Raw genomic sequence first — 14,579 nt, 5'->3', positions numbered from 1 at the left:
CAAAACCAGAAAAATGGGATGCTATCTTCACTCTGGTTTTACCTCTACACGTAGAGTTACATCAGTGTTATGTAACTGCAAATGTCCTTCTCAATATCACGGGGTTTTACTTCATCTTACCTTTATCACAAATAACTGGGATCAGATTAGACTGATTAGAAAAACCCTGATAAAATCCATAAATTAAAGGGAACAGATACAGCACAATTATGTGCAGAATTTAAAAGTCTACTGAAGCCTAACTGTGATTTTTATCTTCCTCAGATTTATTTATTACCATCAATAGCAAGATGGGGCTTGCTACAGTGCAATATTACAGAAGTCTGATCATCCTACCATAAAATTATTTCCACAGTTACCTTGCTGTCAGTTTGATCCCCAAGCTGGACTTTCAAAATATGAGGAGGCTTTGTTCTTCCTGTAACAGCTGCTAAATATTCAATTAAAGAAGTCTTGCCACATCCTATGGGTCCTTCTAATAAAACAGGACTCTGAAATGCTACAGCAATAGCAAGATTTTGGAGATTCGTGCAGGTAGATTCAACCAAAACAAAACAGCTGGTGCTATTTTCCTGTTCAAACATAAAATTTGAGTTACTACACTGAAATTGTTACTTATGTATAGGTTGTGCAACACAGAACAAGTAGAAGAGCTAGTCTGATGTTTAGAAAATTTTGGCCTGCAGATCTGTCGACATATATCAAATAAAATAAAGAGTTCTAAAGCTGTGGATTATAAAGACTGTATTTAATGACTGGTATTAAGATAGATTTATTTTATGAAAAACCTATTATAGATGATACACTTAAAGTATATGTACAATTTGTTCCCAAAGGGAGTTTACACTCAGTTTCCAGTACAGGCATAGCGCGTATTCAATCATCACACTCATGTCAATCAAACACAATTTGTGATATAAGTTAAATAATTTAAGTCATCAGAACGGATCCTAATTGCAGGACAAACTGAAGAGCAGTTAAACTCAGAAGATGTAGTGTGCGAATATGCCTTCTGACAGGATAGCATTAGGCTTTGTGCAATAAATTGATATACTATCGACTGGAGAAAAGTTAAAATTTTGGAGAGTATCTACTGAGGTTTTATCATATTGATTAATTACTATTCAAGAAACTATATCCACTGCAACTTGGATAAAAGTGAACTGAACTTTTGCTTTTGCTTTATTTTCATGCATTGAGTTTAACTATCCTATACTTTGGCCTGTGTGGAAATAGATACAACACTTCAGCTCTAATATTTGTACACTACAAATGAAGGAGAGAAGTCAGGATATGTATTGCACTGAAACCAAAAAGATGATCACTATATTTTAAATTTAAATTTTATTTCAGATATAATTCCATGTATTTCCCTTGTAACAATGCTAATTTTTAAAAGTACCTGCCTTCCCTCACAGTTTGTTCCTATCCCTTTGTCAGACCTCCTCACCTGCAAAATGTAACTGGAACCACACTATGTACTAGATCAATGAAATAACTGTGGCTATTAAGAAAGAAAGAAAAAACAAAGAAAAGAAAAAAGCATGCTTTTTTGGAAGTTCTCTCCTCCCTCTTTAGCAAAAGGATGCTTTCAGCAATTCAATTTATAGCATAGCTCTGCTAACAGCTATATCAGCACAACTTTAGCAGCAATGATACTGGCACGGGAATAAGAACATCCTTAAACAGCTTATCAGTTTCCCAAGCTGCAATGAATTCCAAACCATACCCTCACTCCTATAAAAACTAGAAAGCAGAAAATTCAATTAAAGTAGTTCTTTTTTTTTAAATTAAAAAAAAATGAAAAAAGGAGATTTGGGGGGAAAATTGCTATTTCCTTGCTTCTGCTACTTAAGAAATTCGGGACAATTGGCATTCTTCATTCATTTCTTTGTTCTGCTTCTGTAGACCAATATACTGAAATTAAACAGCAATACTCAGCCTAGGTAAGAGCCAAAATTGTTCCTAAATGACAAAAACAGCTAAGAATACTGACTGCAGCTACAAAGACGAACCCAAACAGCTCAAAATGAACAGTGTCTCAAGAGAAATAAGGTTAATATGCTGTTTGCTCAAATATATTTATGTCCTTGATGGACATGTTAAAACTACAAGGCACTACATTCTACATTACACTTTACTCAAGGGAAATGGAGAAAGTAACTTCTTGCCCACTTCCTCTCCACTTTCCCTGCTTTCTAGACAAGCAAGTAGCCACCTTGTTTTCCTTTGTTTTAAAATGAGAACTAAGAATATGTTTTCAGAAAGGCTGCTGATAAGAAGATCTCTTTACTGTACAAGAACTATTTCATGTAGGTAAAAGCAATTGCATCAGATCCCTCAGTATCACCCTGACTTGGACTGGAGACGTACTATACAAGGCTGAATATTCTCTTACAGCATGTTTGTAAGAACTGCTACTTGAAAATAAGATAATTACGCCTCCATTGCTTCATTCCACTACAGAGCTCCTTTGTAGACTCAATATAATGCATCAGTAGCTTACAGTACACATCAGGAAAGCAAAATAAATGCACATTATCCACAGTATCTCAATACCATTTAAGCAGGAAAGCARGATAAGCCAGTTCACAGCATTTAGGGCATCTTAAAAAAGATACAGCCTTAATCCTGGGTTACATACCTGCTCTTCAAAAAGAGGCTGTAATCTAGGCAGCATAATACCACATACAGCTACTACATTTGCAGAGAGGTCGCCTGATACAATATCTCCTTGTGTATATTGCAGTTCTTTCTCTTTTTGACAAAATGAGGAGTCTGGACTGGCCAAAACAAGGGCTCGTTCCACATTCTGCATCTGAGATTCTTCTAGTAGCCTGTCAAATCCATATCCATGTTTATTAACTCAACCAAAAGCCATCAACAAAAGCGATTAGCACTCAATAGCTAAAAAGTTCTTACTTTAGTCTGAAGTGTATCAACTCTTCAGGACTGAAGATCTTCTTGAAGAAGGATAATTTGTGCTCATCATTCATGCATGTAACCAGAGCAAGACAGTTTGAAGTATACCTAAAAATTATATTTAGAACAAAACCGTCAATACTTAGTCTTAAGATACTTAGTTTGACAACTGACAGTTACAAATCAAAACATCAAGTTTGGAAAAATACGTAGAAAACTTTTTCACAGAAATTATTTTAATGCCCTGCTTAACATTCTTTAACCATTTCTGAGATATTTCTCTAGAGAAAACCAATTCTATCACGGCATACTGTATTGCTAATATACAAAGTAACTAACCAAGACAGCACTTTCCCAAACAAATGGATTTTAGATGTTCACTTTCAGAGAAAACTAAATTTTCTTTGTTTGATTTTTTTCTTCTCCTGTCATTTCCCTTTGAAATTTGTCTTCTATATCATGTTATTTCTAAACTGACCCTAATACAATGAATTCAAGACTCAGTGTCAAGAGAAGCAAAAAACTCCCAAGCCTTGACTTCATTATTACATAGAGCTGTCTTGCAACAAATGGACATTTAATACAACCATAAATACATGTTTCATTTATTTCAAGTCTGCTTTTATGTTCCAAGAACAAAGTTTTCAACAAGCTTGAAAAAGAAAAAACGTTCCCAGGAGATTGGAGGAAGTAAATAATCTGACTTTGAAATTTTGTCCTGAACCAAATTATTACCTGAACACCAGGTAAGCCTATTCCAGTCAATGGATTAGCACTTTAACTCTTTTTTAAGACTATCTAAATGCATGTCACCCAGAAGAGCTTCATAAATGGCTGAGAGATTTGGTAATACTCTTGCCTCCACTATTCCTAATATCTTAGTTTAAAACTATGTGTTACTAACATGATTATGAATTTGTTTTAAAAAAAAAAAAGACAACTATTAAATATTTTTTTCTTAAAGAAAAAGGCATTACAAGTACTACCACTCACATAAATTGGGAAGATTATATGACTAGATTGAAGCTCCGCAGGCCGACACCTAACATAAAAACATCTGACCAAAAACACCTGCAAAGCCTGCAACAACAAAGCCAATTAGGAGTATAACTTAAATAAAAAAAGTGTGATAGTGACTCAGATTTCTATTATTAACTGTACAAGCAACAGAAAAAACAACTAGTTACTATCATATCAATACAGAGTGGTAAAATATGTTATTGTAATAGAAATGGGAGTGAGAGTAGATTCATCTCTACTTTCTTCTAGCACAATTTGCCAGAACACATGCAATACACCAACAGGCTTACAGGAGAGCTGAAGTGATAATGTTTCATGAAGTTCACCATCTCTCATGAATCCAACTTGGGTAAACAAGTCATTTGCAAAGACTTTTCCAATCCATACAACCCACAGCTTACAGCATTACTAAGAGTGCTTAAGTTTCATTCTGTGATAGATCACTACAGCTTTCAGAAGATCAGATAAGCAGCATAAATACAGATACTGAAGGTATGGATTTTTCTGGTACTACCTGAAGTTTCTTTTATCCTTGCGCATGAACTTTCCTAAACACAATTCAAGATACAGGTATGTCTTTTCAAAGGAGATCTGAGGTCTTTAACTTACCAACGGACTAAAGTGTCATGACTCCTTAGGAGTGGAATACACACACTCCAGTCCCATAATTCCCGGAAAACTGACTGCTCCTTTTGTAAGAATCTATATGCTGCCTCCATGAGATCCCGTAACTTCATTCGTCTGCGCCCATATCGGACTGTGTTTGCATCTGAGCTCTCTAGGAAAAGTCTCTGGAAAACTGGCGATGTATTCTTAAAATATCTTAAAGCAAATCTTCAGAAATAAGAGAGAGAGAGAGAGAGAGAGAGAGCGAGAGAGAGAGAGAGAGATGGATCACAGACATCTAAGCCAAAGCATAGAAAAATAGCCACTAATAAAAAAGTTCTAATTCAGAGGTCCTGAAACAGTAATTGATGGTATAGTGCAAACTAAAGGCCTATATTTAGCTTTGTTCACACTTGGGAAAGACAACCTCTTTAGCAATCAGCTGACAACATATACTTTACCTTATTAAAGATGACAGATGACTACTTGATTTACAAGGGGAAACTGTACCAACCTTGGTGAAATATCATTGATTTCTCCTGTTTACTGAACAAGTAATAACGATTTCCTCTTAGGTAATTTTGTATTCTACTGACTACATAGAGATGTCAGGCCTAATATTAAATGCAGAGATTTTGGTAGTGGGAAATTTTCATATCAGCTGTTTTGCTTTTGTTTTGATCACTAAAATGAAAACCATGTTAAATATTACCACACAATTAAATTTAACTAAGTTGTGTTTAAGACTTGTGTTTTGCAAGTCACTCTTTCAATTCAAAATACATTTATTACTGTGGTAGACAATCCAAAGTATTGTAACGACACCTCTCCTCACCAGCCAACACTGACGAGCATATGCTCTGTAAGTTCAAACATCATGCAAAAACGCATTACATTACTTACGGCAGCACATCTGGGTGACCAGCCACCAGCTTGCTCATTGCTACACACAGTCTTTCATGCAGATCATGGTTGATCTGGCCACCAGCTTTAATGGCTTTTGCATTTCTTTCCAGCAAATCCAACAAGATTGGCCGAACTTGGCGACCGATGAATAGAGTACATTCTTTATCCAGTAATAACTGGGCTAAAGTATCAAGGATGCATCGCCGATCCCGCTTAGTCCAAATCTGCAGGAATGGAAGGTAAGAATAAGTTAAAAGGGAAAGAGTTTAAACTTCTAATATGAAAACTATTCATGCAGGATTCACAGTGAATTTTACATAAACAAGTCTCAAAAAAAAAAAAAAAAGAAAAAAAAGAGACACCAAAAACCCCAATTCAAGCATTTGCTTGCTTGGTGAGAAACAGAAAGGGTGACATGAAGAATAACATACTGAATAAGAATTAGGAAGAGATGCCCCTAAATCCTAAACCATGCTTGGCAGCTTAACAATCAAGCAAAATATAGAAAATTAGTTTAAAGGGAAAAAAAAAGAAATTATAATAACAACTAATACTTCTTTATTTATAGAATACCCACTGATCTCAACAACTCAGTCACAGATAACCACAAAACATTTAAGCTCTCCAAAATATTGAGTTGCATCATGTTTGCTCTTTTCAAAAATAACAAGCACTGAATCAATCATGGTTCCAGCCAAGGTATCTGCAGTTTTAAAGTTGGTATTTTTTTCTTTTTTCTTACTTTTATATAAATATAAATATATATATATTTCTTTTTCTTACTTTTACATAAAAATGGGACCATTTAGGGCATACCTTTAGGGCAAAACAGAACATTAGGCTTTAGAATAGATGGAAAATAGAGCCTCATCTGCTGTCAAAAAAAGAAAAAAATCTTTCCAACTTTGTTACTGAAGAACCACAGCCCATTTCCTGTGTCTTTAAACAGGAGTTTCTTTAGTCTTTGAGCTCATTTTATTATCCAAGAACCTCTCCAACACTGTGAAGTTTAACATATAACACAGTATATACAATTATGATTTGTGAAAATTAGCATTATGAATTTGTGCTATAGCGGTTTTGCTCTTAACTTCGATCCTCCACACTCCCTCATTGATAGAGTGAACCCTTATCCTCTATCAGGATGATTTTATCTTTCTTGGCAAATAGTAGTAAATACTGCTAGGCAAGGCAGCTTTCCAAACAAAATAGAAATAATCACTTACTAAATTCCTACAGAAACAGTCTGTGATTCTGACAGTCTTTCATTTTAGCTACCTGTGCTGTCAACTTCTCTTTCTCCCAAGCTGTTGTTATTCACGTGAAAGCTGCTGCTGGGCATGCAGAAGGAAGGGATGGTCTCATTGTTAGAAGGTAATGCCCGGCAGAGGTCCTACCTGCTGCCTTTGAAAGGGTGACCTCCTAAGGTTATACCTCTGTTGACATCCTGCTAGAATATGTACATACTTTTTGCTGCTCCTCATGTCTCATTCTGAATTTGAAACAAAGCCAGTCACTCCATAACAGCACGTAAGATATCAAACTACAGTACATGACACAGACATTAAAACTATCACATTAAACTATTAATCCCAAGCAGTTTCTCACAGGCATTTGGTTTTATTTTTGTGAAGCATGATATAAGTTTATCTCCCTTCCTCTTATCTATCATAGTAGAATTAAATAATTTTTAAAATAGAGCTGAAAGTTTGCACTCATCACAGACGAAGAAAGAGACTGTTCATTACAGGATTTGTAATCGGGACCAGATTTGGAGTGGAAGAACAACTAACAAATTGTTCAAAGGCAGCATAGCTTAAAAGAACTGGAGGCAAACTTCACTGTAAAAATTAAAAAGCAGCTTCAGTCTACAAATCAGTTCAACCTTTGGCTATCCATACAAGGCACAACAGGTAAGCACAAAGTAAGCACAAAGCTTACTTTATTTATAAACCAGAGCTTTAAATACCAAATAAAAGAAACAGCAGTAAAACAGTAAATAAATAAGGTGACCTGCTCAGTAAAATTCTGTAGTTAATAACTGCTGTATACCAAACCCATTCTATTAGCAATTTTTTGAGAGCAAGTAATTTTTTTGTGTATAATACCTTTAGGACACAAAGCTGTTCAAAAATCACAGTGGCAACATTCCCATTCTATAAAAAGATCATCTGCATAATTTCAGAGCTCTTTCAGGGTCTAAATTAGAAACTTTATGGAAAAGAAGAATAATATTAGAGGGAATTTTTAACTAAGGTGGCTTTGCAAAATACACTACTTTCTCAACCAGTAGTAGCAAAGGACAGCTGATCTGAAAGTTTTAATTCTAGTGTTCAGACCCAGCATACTAAATCTTCTCCCACAGTTCCAAAGAGCTGCTTTAAGAAAACAATCACAAAAGACTGTTCTTCCCCATAGATACCCAATAGATACATATATGTATAATACATATATGGATTAATGAAAGAGACATTAAGGAGAAGCACAGCTAGGATTGAGACCTGGAGTCAAACAAGATCCCAGATTGCTCTTCTAGCAGTATGTCAAAGACACACACCTCCTTCCCAAACCGCATAGTCCGTTTACTCAGTGCTCACAAAGTACAGAAATCTTGATTAAGAACTGTCTCAATCTTAAACCCAGCATTACCAGGGAAAAGGATCACAGCAGAAGTGGGCAAAACTTTGGGAAAGGCAACAAGAGGTCCAGGGGACAGGCATCTGAGACTATTGCTGAAGAGGATGAGGACCTGTTAGAGAGGTGCTCAAGCAACACCTTAGTGAGGAAGTAAGTAGTTCAAGGCATCTGACACACCCCTCCGCTTTAAAAGAAAACAAGAAATGTTGCTGTCTGCTCAGGTTACACTATCTATTGCAGCTATTAAGTCGCTTATTAAAGGCAAAAAAGGAGCCTGATATTGTGATTTGAAATGCAGTAATTAGTCTATACAAGCATAAAAGATTACTTCTTGCTTTTACACGAAACCATTCACCTAGACGCTACAGTGGCAAGTGCATAGATAGAATCCGTGGTTTCACAGTCTGAGAGATGATCAAAGTTTGACTACTGTTCATTAATCCTGTTTCAATGTCAGTTAATCAGTGGCTAATTTCATCTTATGTACCTCTTTTTAGTGATTTAAACTCTCCAAAGCCTGTGGGGCAGGGTAGGAGAGGTTTCAAATTAACTTAGGACTGAATTTTTCATGTTACATCAAAACTTCATTTAGTCTAGTCTGAGGGAGACAGCCTGTGGGCCAAATCCAGTCTGCCAGCACAAGTCACCGCGCCACAGGCAAGATACTCTCCCCAACCACTGCCCCCCATTACATGACAAGGCAGGCACCTATCGTGCACAGGGAACACTCTGGGGCTGTGTGAAAGCCACGTTTCTGGTCGTGGCTCTCAGGTGCTTCCACACAAAGTTACAGGGTACATCTCAGGACAAGTTACACGGTACACTTCAGTGGAAAAGACCATGTCCCACTGGGCCAGATGTACCATTAGATTCTGACTAGAAGTAGTTGCATGAAAAAGCAGGCTCAGCCACCACACTACAGTAGGTGTGAAAAGAGCCCCTGTCTAGCACAGGGGCAGCACAACATCTTTACTTCCATTTCAGCTGGTCATAATCTCAACTAGGATGAGAAAAATCAAGCCATGGGAAAAAGTAACAGCAAATGTTAGCTTGTAACATTGTTAAGAAAGGCTTGCCTTCTGAGCAGGCTTAGCTAGCAGGTATCAATTAAACCTCACTTAACATCAATCCTTCATCTGCTACAATTGTACTGACTAGAAAAACAAGTATACTCCTTTGCAAAAGAAGACCTCCTGATACAAAGTTTAACTACAAAGACCAGTAGAGACACTACTAGTCCTACCCAATCTAATGACAAAGACAGACATATTATCATCATTTCTTTAGGCCAGAGGGAGATGTAATGACACAATGGTTTTGGAGAATGTCAATTATTGTAGGTGAGCACTTAAGTTAATCAAAATAACACTGAGAGGTCAGTCTAGTGTATCACAAAATGCGGAGCATCAGAGGAATCAGAGCATAATTTCTCTCAGGGGATAGGATTCCTAGAGGAAAAAAAAAAAAACACCAAAAAATCAAAAAAACCTCACCAATAAAAGCAAAAAAAAAACCCAAACCCCAAATCACCACCTCAGTATGACAACTAAATCAAGCTCTCAGGCCTTTTCCAGAAGTTTTTCTTGCTTATTTTTCTACTGAATTAAGTTACATTGCACTACATAACTTTATAGTCTTTTTGGTCTAGATTATTATCCAAACCTTGGATTCAATTGGTGTCCTCCTGGAAAAGGACATATTAAAAAAAAAAAAAAAAAAAAAAAGTAAATTCCCTTGCCTATAGATTGCCAAAGATTCCTTTGCCTATACCCTGCTGAGGGAAAATACTAATAGTTAACTTGCTTTCTCTACAGTTAGGTGTAAGGATATTTCCAGCAGGAAGTTTGATTTGGCCAGACTACATTCGTACAACTAGGAAAATGGCATAAATGAAACAATGTTGGAGATATTTCCCTCTCAATTTCTTTCATGCTCTTGTATTGAGTGCGGGCTGTTCCTTCCCCCCCCCCCCACTTGCTAGCAGTTAGTACACACATTTCATAGAAATTCCATATGCAATTTCATGTTACATTTAGTCTGGTTTAACTATGGGTTACTACTAATGGAGAAGGGGGGCACATGGGCAGTGTACGGGAAATCCTCTTTTTCCCCTCCAACAGAAGAAACATACTCTCATCCAGTCCCCTTGCAGGCATCAGATCTAGAGTTGTATGACTGTGGAGCCATCAAYTTGGTAAGATTATCCACACTAGTCTGTTCCAAAGTCTTCCACTGGATGGGAAAATTGGTTCAATTTTCCACATTACCACATGCACTACATTCAAGACAAGAGAAGCAACAAAAACACCTGGCTGAGGTTTGAGGATAGGCAGAAAGAAGACAAAGTTGGACCACTCATTTYGGCAGCTGTCTAGTTTCAATAGCATTAAGCATAATGTGAACCTGTATTCTTCTTATAATACACACATACTTCCAAAAACCAAACCAAAACAAAAAGAACACTACCCAGGAGAAGGAAAAATATGCAGTTTCACAGAGAGAACAAAATAACTTCAGCTACCTGCAAATCAGGCTAAATTTTCTACATGTCCTCCTGCATATTGTGTTTGATACCGTCGTGTACACCACTCCTTCAAGGACAGAGAATTTTCTCTTTGACTTTTGTTGAGTGTATTTATTAACAGTTTGTCTCGCAGAAATAACAGCTCTTGAAAAACTAGACAGCAGGAGATGAGAATACACATATACCAGGACTGAAAAAGAAGTGAAATATACCATCCCTTATTTATAATGTTACATGACTTAAAGCCTAATTAGTCTTTCAGACAAAAAGCTGAAGCTGTATTTTAGAAAAAAGCAGTCTGCCTTAGCTGCCAGGACATCAGGACATTTTTCTGACAGGCAGTAATAATTGGGGGAATTTGGGACAGTTAGGTCACCTCCTTTTTCTATGTTTGTTAAAAAAAAAGGGGGGGGGATAAAAGTACTTCTCTCCATAAAATACTAAGATTAAAAGGGCTATAAATAAGAGCTTGGAGCTATTATTAAAATAGTTTTCACTCTTGCATAGAAAAAAAGAAAGGTGAAGCGAAGGATGCCAAGCTAAAACACTAATAGAATAGGACAGGAGTTCTGAAATGCAGCACTTGAGATGTCCTTAAGCTGGTCCCATAGGCCAAACACAAGAACTGCCCCAAAGTGTCAGTTTTTTTCATTTATACTGTTCAGTGCATGTGCAGTGCTTAAAACTCTGGGGAAAGGCATAAGGTTGTTTTTGCTCTGAAGCACAATACGTTTACTTCATTAAACAGTTTCAGCGTTTGTGAATAATATACATGCTGATACCTACAGAAACTGAAGTCCTATTTCTGAAAAAGTACAGCATGAAAATACCTCCACTCCCAACCTGCTGCTTACATGGTTTGCTTAAATAATCCAAAAATAGAAAGTCAGAAAACAAAGACAGCTTAGAGAGTTTTTTGTCCCTCTTCCYCATTAAGAGCACGGAAATAGAAATTTGTGGCACCTTTGCAGTTCTAATGGCATACCAATATTCTACATAAAAGGCATTATTTATACTACACATTAAAGTACCTGGAGCAAGATCTTCCATCACCACATGAACAGTGACTTAGTATGAATCTCAAAAAGCTGTTGTTCCTTACTTAACAGGTTGCGAGCAAGTCCCATTGCAGTGATTTGTGAAATACTGGAGGAATAAGAAGCCAGAATGATAGCAAAGCTCTAGATATACACATCACAGGCTTCTTAAGTTACATACAGAGCAACTGGTAAAAAACAAGGCAAGATGACTGAAGCCAGTGTTTGTTTAGTGGTAAAGCAAGCCTAACACGAAYCCCTAGATCTGTAGCTTCAAAGCTTAGAAGTAGCAGTGCAGTTATCAAAAGAACACATCACTGTTCATTAATGTGCTGTTCTAGAGCCTCTGCATATCTTAGTCTTTATAGCCTTTAACGATTTCTAGCTARCAAGACTTTTAAACCCAAAGCACATCTCTGGCAACAGTCACCAGAAGCGAAAGGGTGCCGTCGCTTTCCTAGTCTCAGAACTCTATGACTCACTTCCCATTTGCCACTCCATCTGCCTGCTGCATCATATCAGGGGGAGACAGATTTATTGGATCTATTTTTGCATTACTCTGGTCCTCACCTCTTCTCCTCAGATGTTTCTCTCTCTTGAAAAGCACCTCTTTATCATCTCCACTGCTTCCCACCAGCTAGCATCAACTCTCAAATACAGCAGTACACACACTCTTGTCAATTTTACTTTGATCCCATGATTTGGAGTGACAGAAGAAAAAGCCACCTGTCTACCAAAAAAATCCCTTGAATAACAGTAAGAAAGTTTTCCCCAAACATACCTAAGAGACAGCAATTTAGAGTGACAGCCTATATTCCAAAAAAAAGTGGTGATTTAGACTTTTCATCTTCGAGCAACTGGGACATTTCCTAGACACTCCAAAGAAAACAGGGATTTTGAGTCCTGAAATGTGTACACAATTTAGRGGTTTCAAAAGCTCTACCATAAAGAATAGTAACAATATTAAGTCTGACATGTTGATATCCTATTATTACATGTCTTTAAGTACTTCACAGACATGAATGTGTTACACCTCATTCTTCCTAGAGACAAGTGCCTTGTTCACAGTTAAACAAAAAACATAAAACAAAAAGTGAAAGAAAGTACACGCTCCAACATCACTGCGGTAGTAATGGAAGTAAACCCAGGAAAACCCAGTCCACTGCCTTTTTACCCCACGCGCTGGTTTGGGGCAAATAAAGCCAGGACGGCAGGAAGCATCCCACACAGCACCAGGGTGGTGCGCTGCAGCTAAGCGGTTACCTATCGCCGTGACACGCAGGCACCGTCTCCTTGCTGGCTACCCGCATGGCATCCCTTGCTATCGTCCTTTCAAAGAGCCACCTTACGGGACGCGCCTGAAGGCTTTAACCAACCGCGGGGCACACCACCTCCTGGGGAAGCGCAACGGCAGGGGATGGGGGAGGACCCACCTCGGGGGGCTCCCCGAAAAAAGCCCCCCCCGCCCCCTGCGGGGCGAGCGCGCCGCGAGACAGAGCTGCCGCGCGGAGATGGCGGCGCCGAGGGGCAGCGCGCCGCGGCCCCTCTGCCCCCGGCGCTGCCCGCTCACCTGCTTGGCCAGGAACCTGCTCAGCTCCGCGCTGCTCTTCTCGTTCCTGCGCGCCACCAGCTGCAGCGGCTCCGCCAGGCGGAACCGCAGCTCCGCCATGCTGCGGCCCCTCGGCCCCCGGCGCCGCGGCCAGGCGGGGCGCGGGCAGCGGCTGAGGAGCGCGGCGCGGGCAGAGGCTGAGGAGCGCGGCGCTGCCGGGGGGTGGGGGGGAAGAGGGGGCGCCCGCCCAACCGCCCACAACCGCCGCCGAGCCCGCGCGACACGTGGGGCGCGGGAGTCGCGCAGCTCGCGTCAGACTTCCGCTTCGCGGCTGCCGTCATCTGCCGACGACGTCGCAGAGAAGGGAAGCGCGGGGTACCCCCGCCCCTGCGCTCCACGGTTATGCAAACTAAACTACGAATCCCAGAATGCAACGCYCCACTCCGAGCTCGGCCGCCATGAGTTCTCTTGCCTAGAGCATGCTAGGATATGTAGTCTCACGCCAGCTCCCCTCTCCGGAACTGCCCGGCCATCCCAGCCCCGGGCGTTTGTGGGGGGCCATTCCGGGAGCTGAAGCAGATCTCTCCCGCTTTCAGTACCGCGGAATCTCCTATGTGCCTTCATTGTGTCTCCGTCCAGCCCTGTTCTTCGGCTCCCACTGAATGAATTGCCATTTCTATTACAGGATTTGCCTTTTATGAGCCCAGTCAGGAATCGGATCCACATATTATAGTGCTTGCCCTCAAGTCTTTTAAATCTAGGTCACTATATCAGCGAAAAACTTCTGACTGATGATGAGTGTCGCTGGTGACCAGAGATAAATAAATGAGTAAGACTCAGGGGGAAGAAAGTCAGTATATTGTTAGCATTTCCTCAAAGACAAGCAGTCGTGGTTGTAGGCGTCATGCTCTATACCTGCCTTGGTGGCAGGAACCAGTAAAGCAAAACGTGAATTTGGATGTAAAATATTAGCAGTGCTTCCTGGGGTTTTGACACTGAAGTCATTGAAAGCACACCTGCTTGGCCAGCACAACTTCAGATTTTAGACTTTAAGGGGGAGCCACGGGTAGCTATCCAGTATCTAACACCAGTAGCAGGGACCTTGTCCTCAGCACCGAAGAGGATCCSAAATCACCGCGGGCAGAGCAGAGGCAAGTGCTTAACTTCCACCACAGTCCCAGTGAAAACAGGCTGGGCAGCTCCTACGCTCTCCGCCCTTCGGGCCTGCACGCACGCCACAGCTGGGCACCGGCTTTAGCTGCCGTCTGAACTGCCTGGTAACACTCGAGAGCGAAACCCGCCGCCCGCTCGACACGCAGAGACAGGAGACGCGCTGGCTGCGCCCAGCGCCCTCGCGGAGCCGCGGGCTGCCGCGCCG

At 39.9% G+C, this 14,579-nt stretch overlaps 1 protein-coding gene across 6 annotated transcripts in view; it reads right to left on the bottom strand.

Annotated features, from left to right (window-relative positions):
• The window catches only part of MDN1 (midasin AAA ATPase 1), a 109,175-nt gene extending 95,833 nt beyond the window's left edge, over positions 1 to 13,342 (bottom strand). For 5 of the 6 annotated variants that reach the window (XR_003252661.1, XR_003252663.1, XR_003252662.1 and 2 more), the window contains exons 1-6: positions 13,223 to 13,342; positions 5,452 to 5,678; positions 4,552 to 4,776; positions 2,923 to 3,030; positions 2,645 to 2,837; positions 360 to 572 (exon numbers count right to left, since the gene is read on the bottom strand). Coding sequence is in view for 3 of the 6 variants with exons in the window: in XM_026060800.1 (XP_025916585.1) it covers positions 360 to 572; positions 2,645 to 2,837; positions 2,923 to 3,030; positions 4,552 to 4,776; positions 5,452 to 5,678; positions 13,223 to 13,321 (1,065 nt within the window). In the remaining 3 variants the exon portion in view is untranslated. The remainder of the gene's footprint in view (positions 1 to 359; positions 573 to 2,644; positions 2,838 to 2,922; positions 3,031 to 4,551; positions 4,777 to 5,451; positions 5,679 to 13,222) is intronic. The other variant, XM_026060802.1, reaches the window with a different exon arrangement.
• Positions 13,343 to 14,579: the final 1,237 nt, after the last annotated feature.

This window comes from Apteryx rowi, unplaced genomic scaffold (assembly GCF_003343035.1).
Source record: "Apteryx rowi isolate R43461 unplaced genomic scaffold, aptRow1 scaffold_171, whole genome shotgun sequence".
Classification (NCBI taxonomy): domain Eukaryota; kingdom Metazoa; phylum Chordata; class Aves; order Apterygiformes; family Apterygidae; genus Apteryx; species Apteryx rowi.
This window is presented reverse-complemented; position numbering and strand designations above follow the sequence as displayed.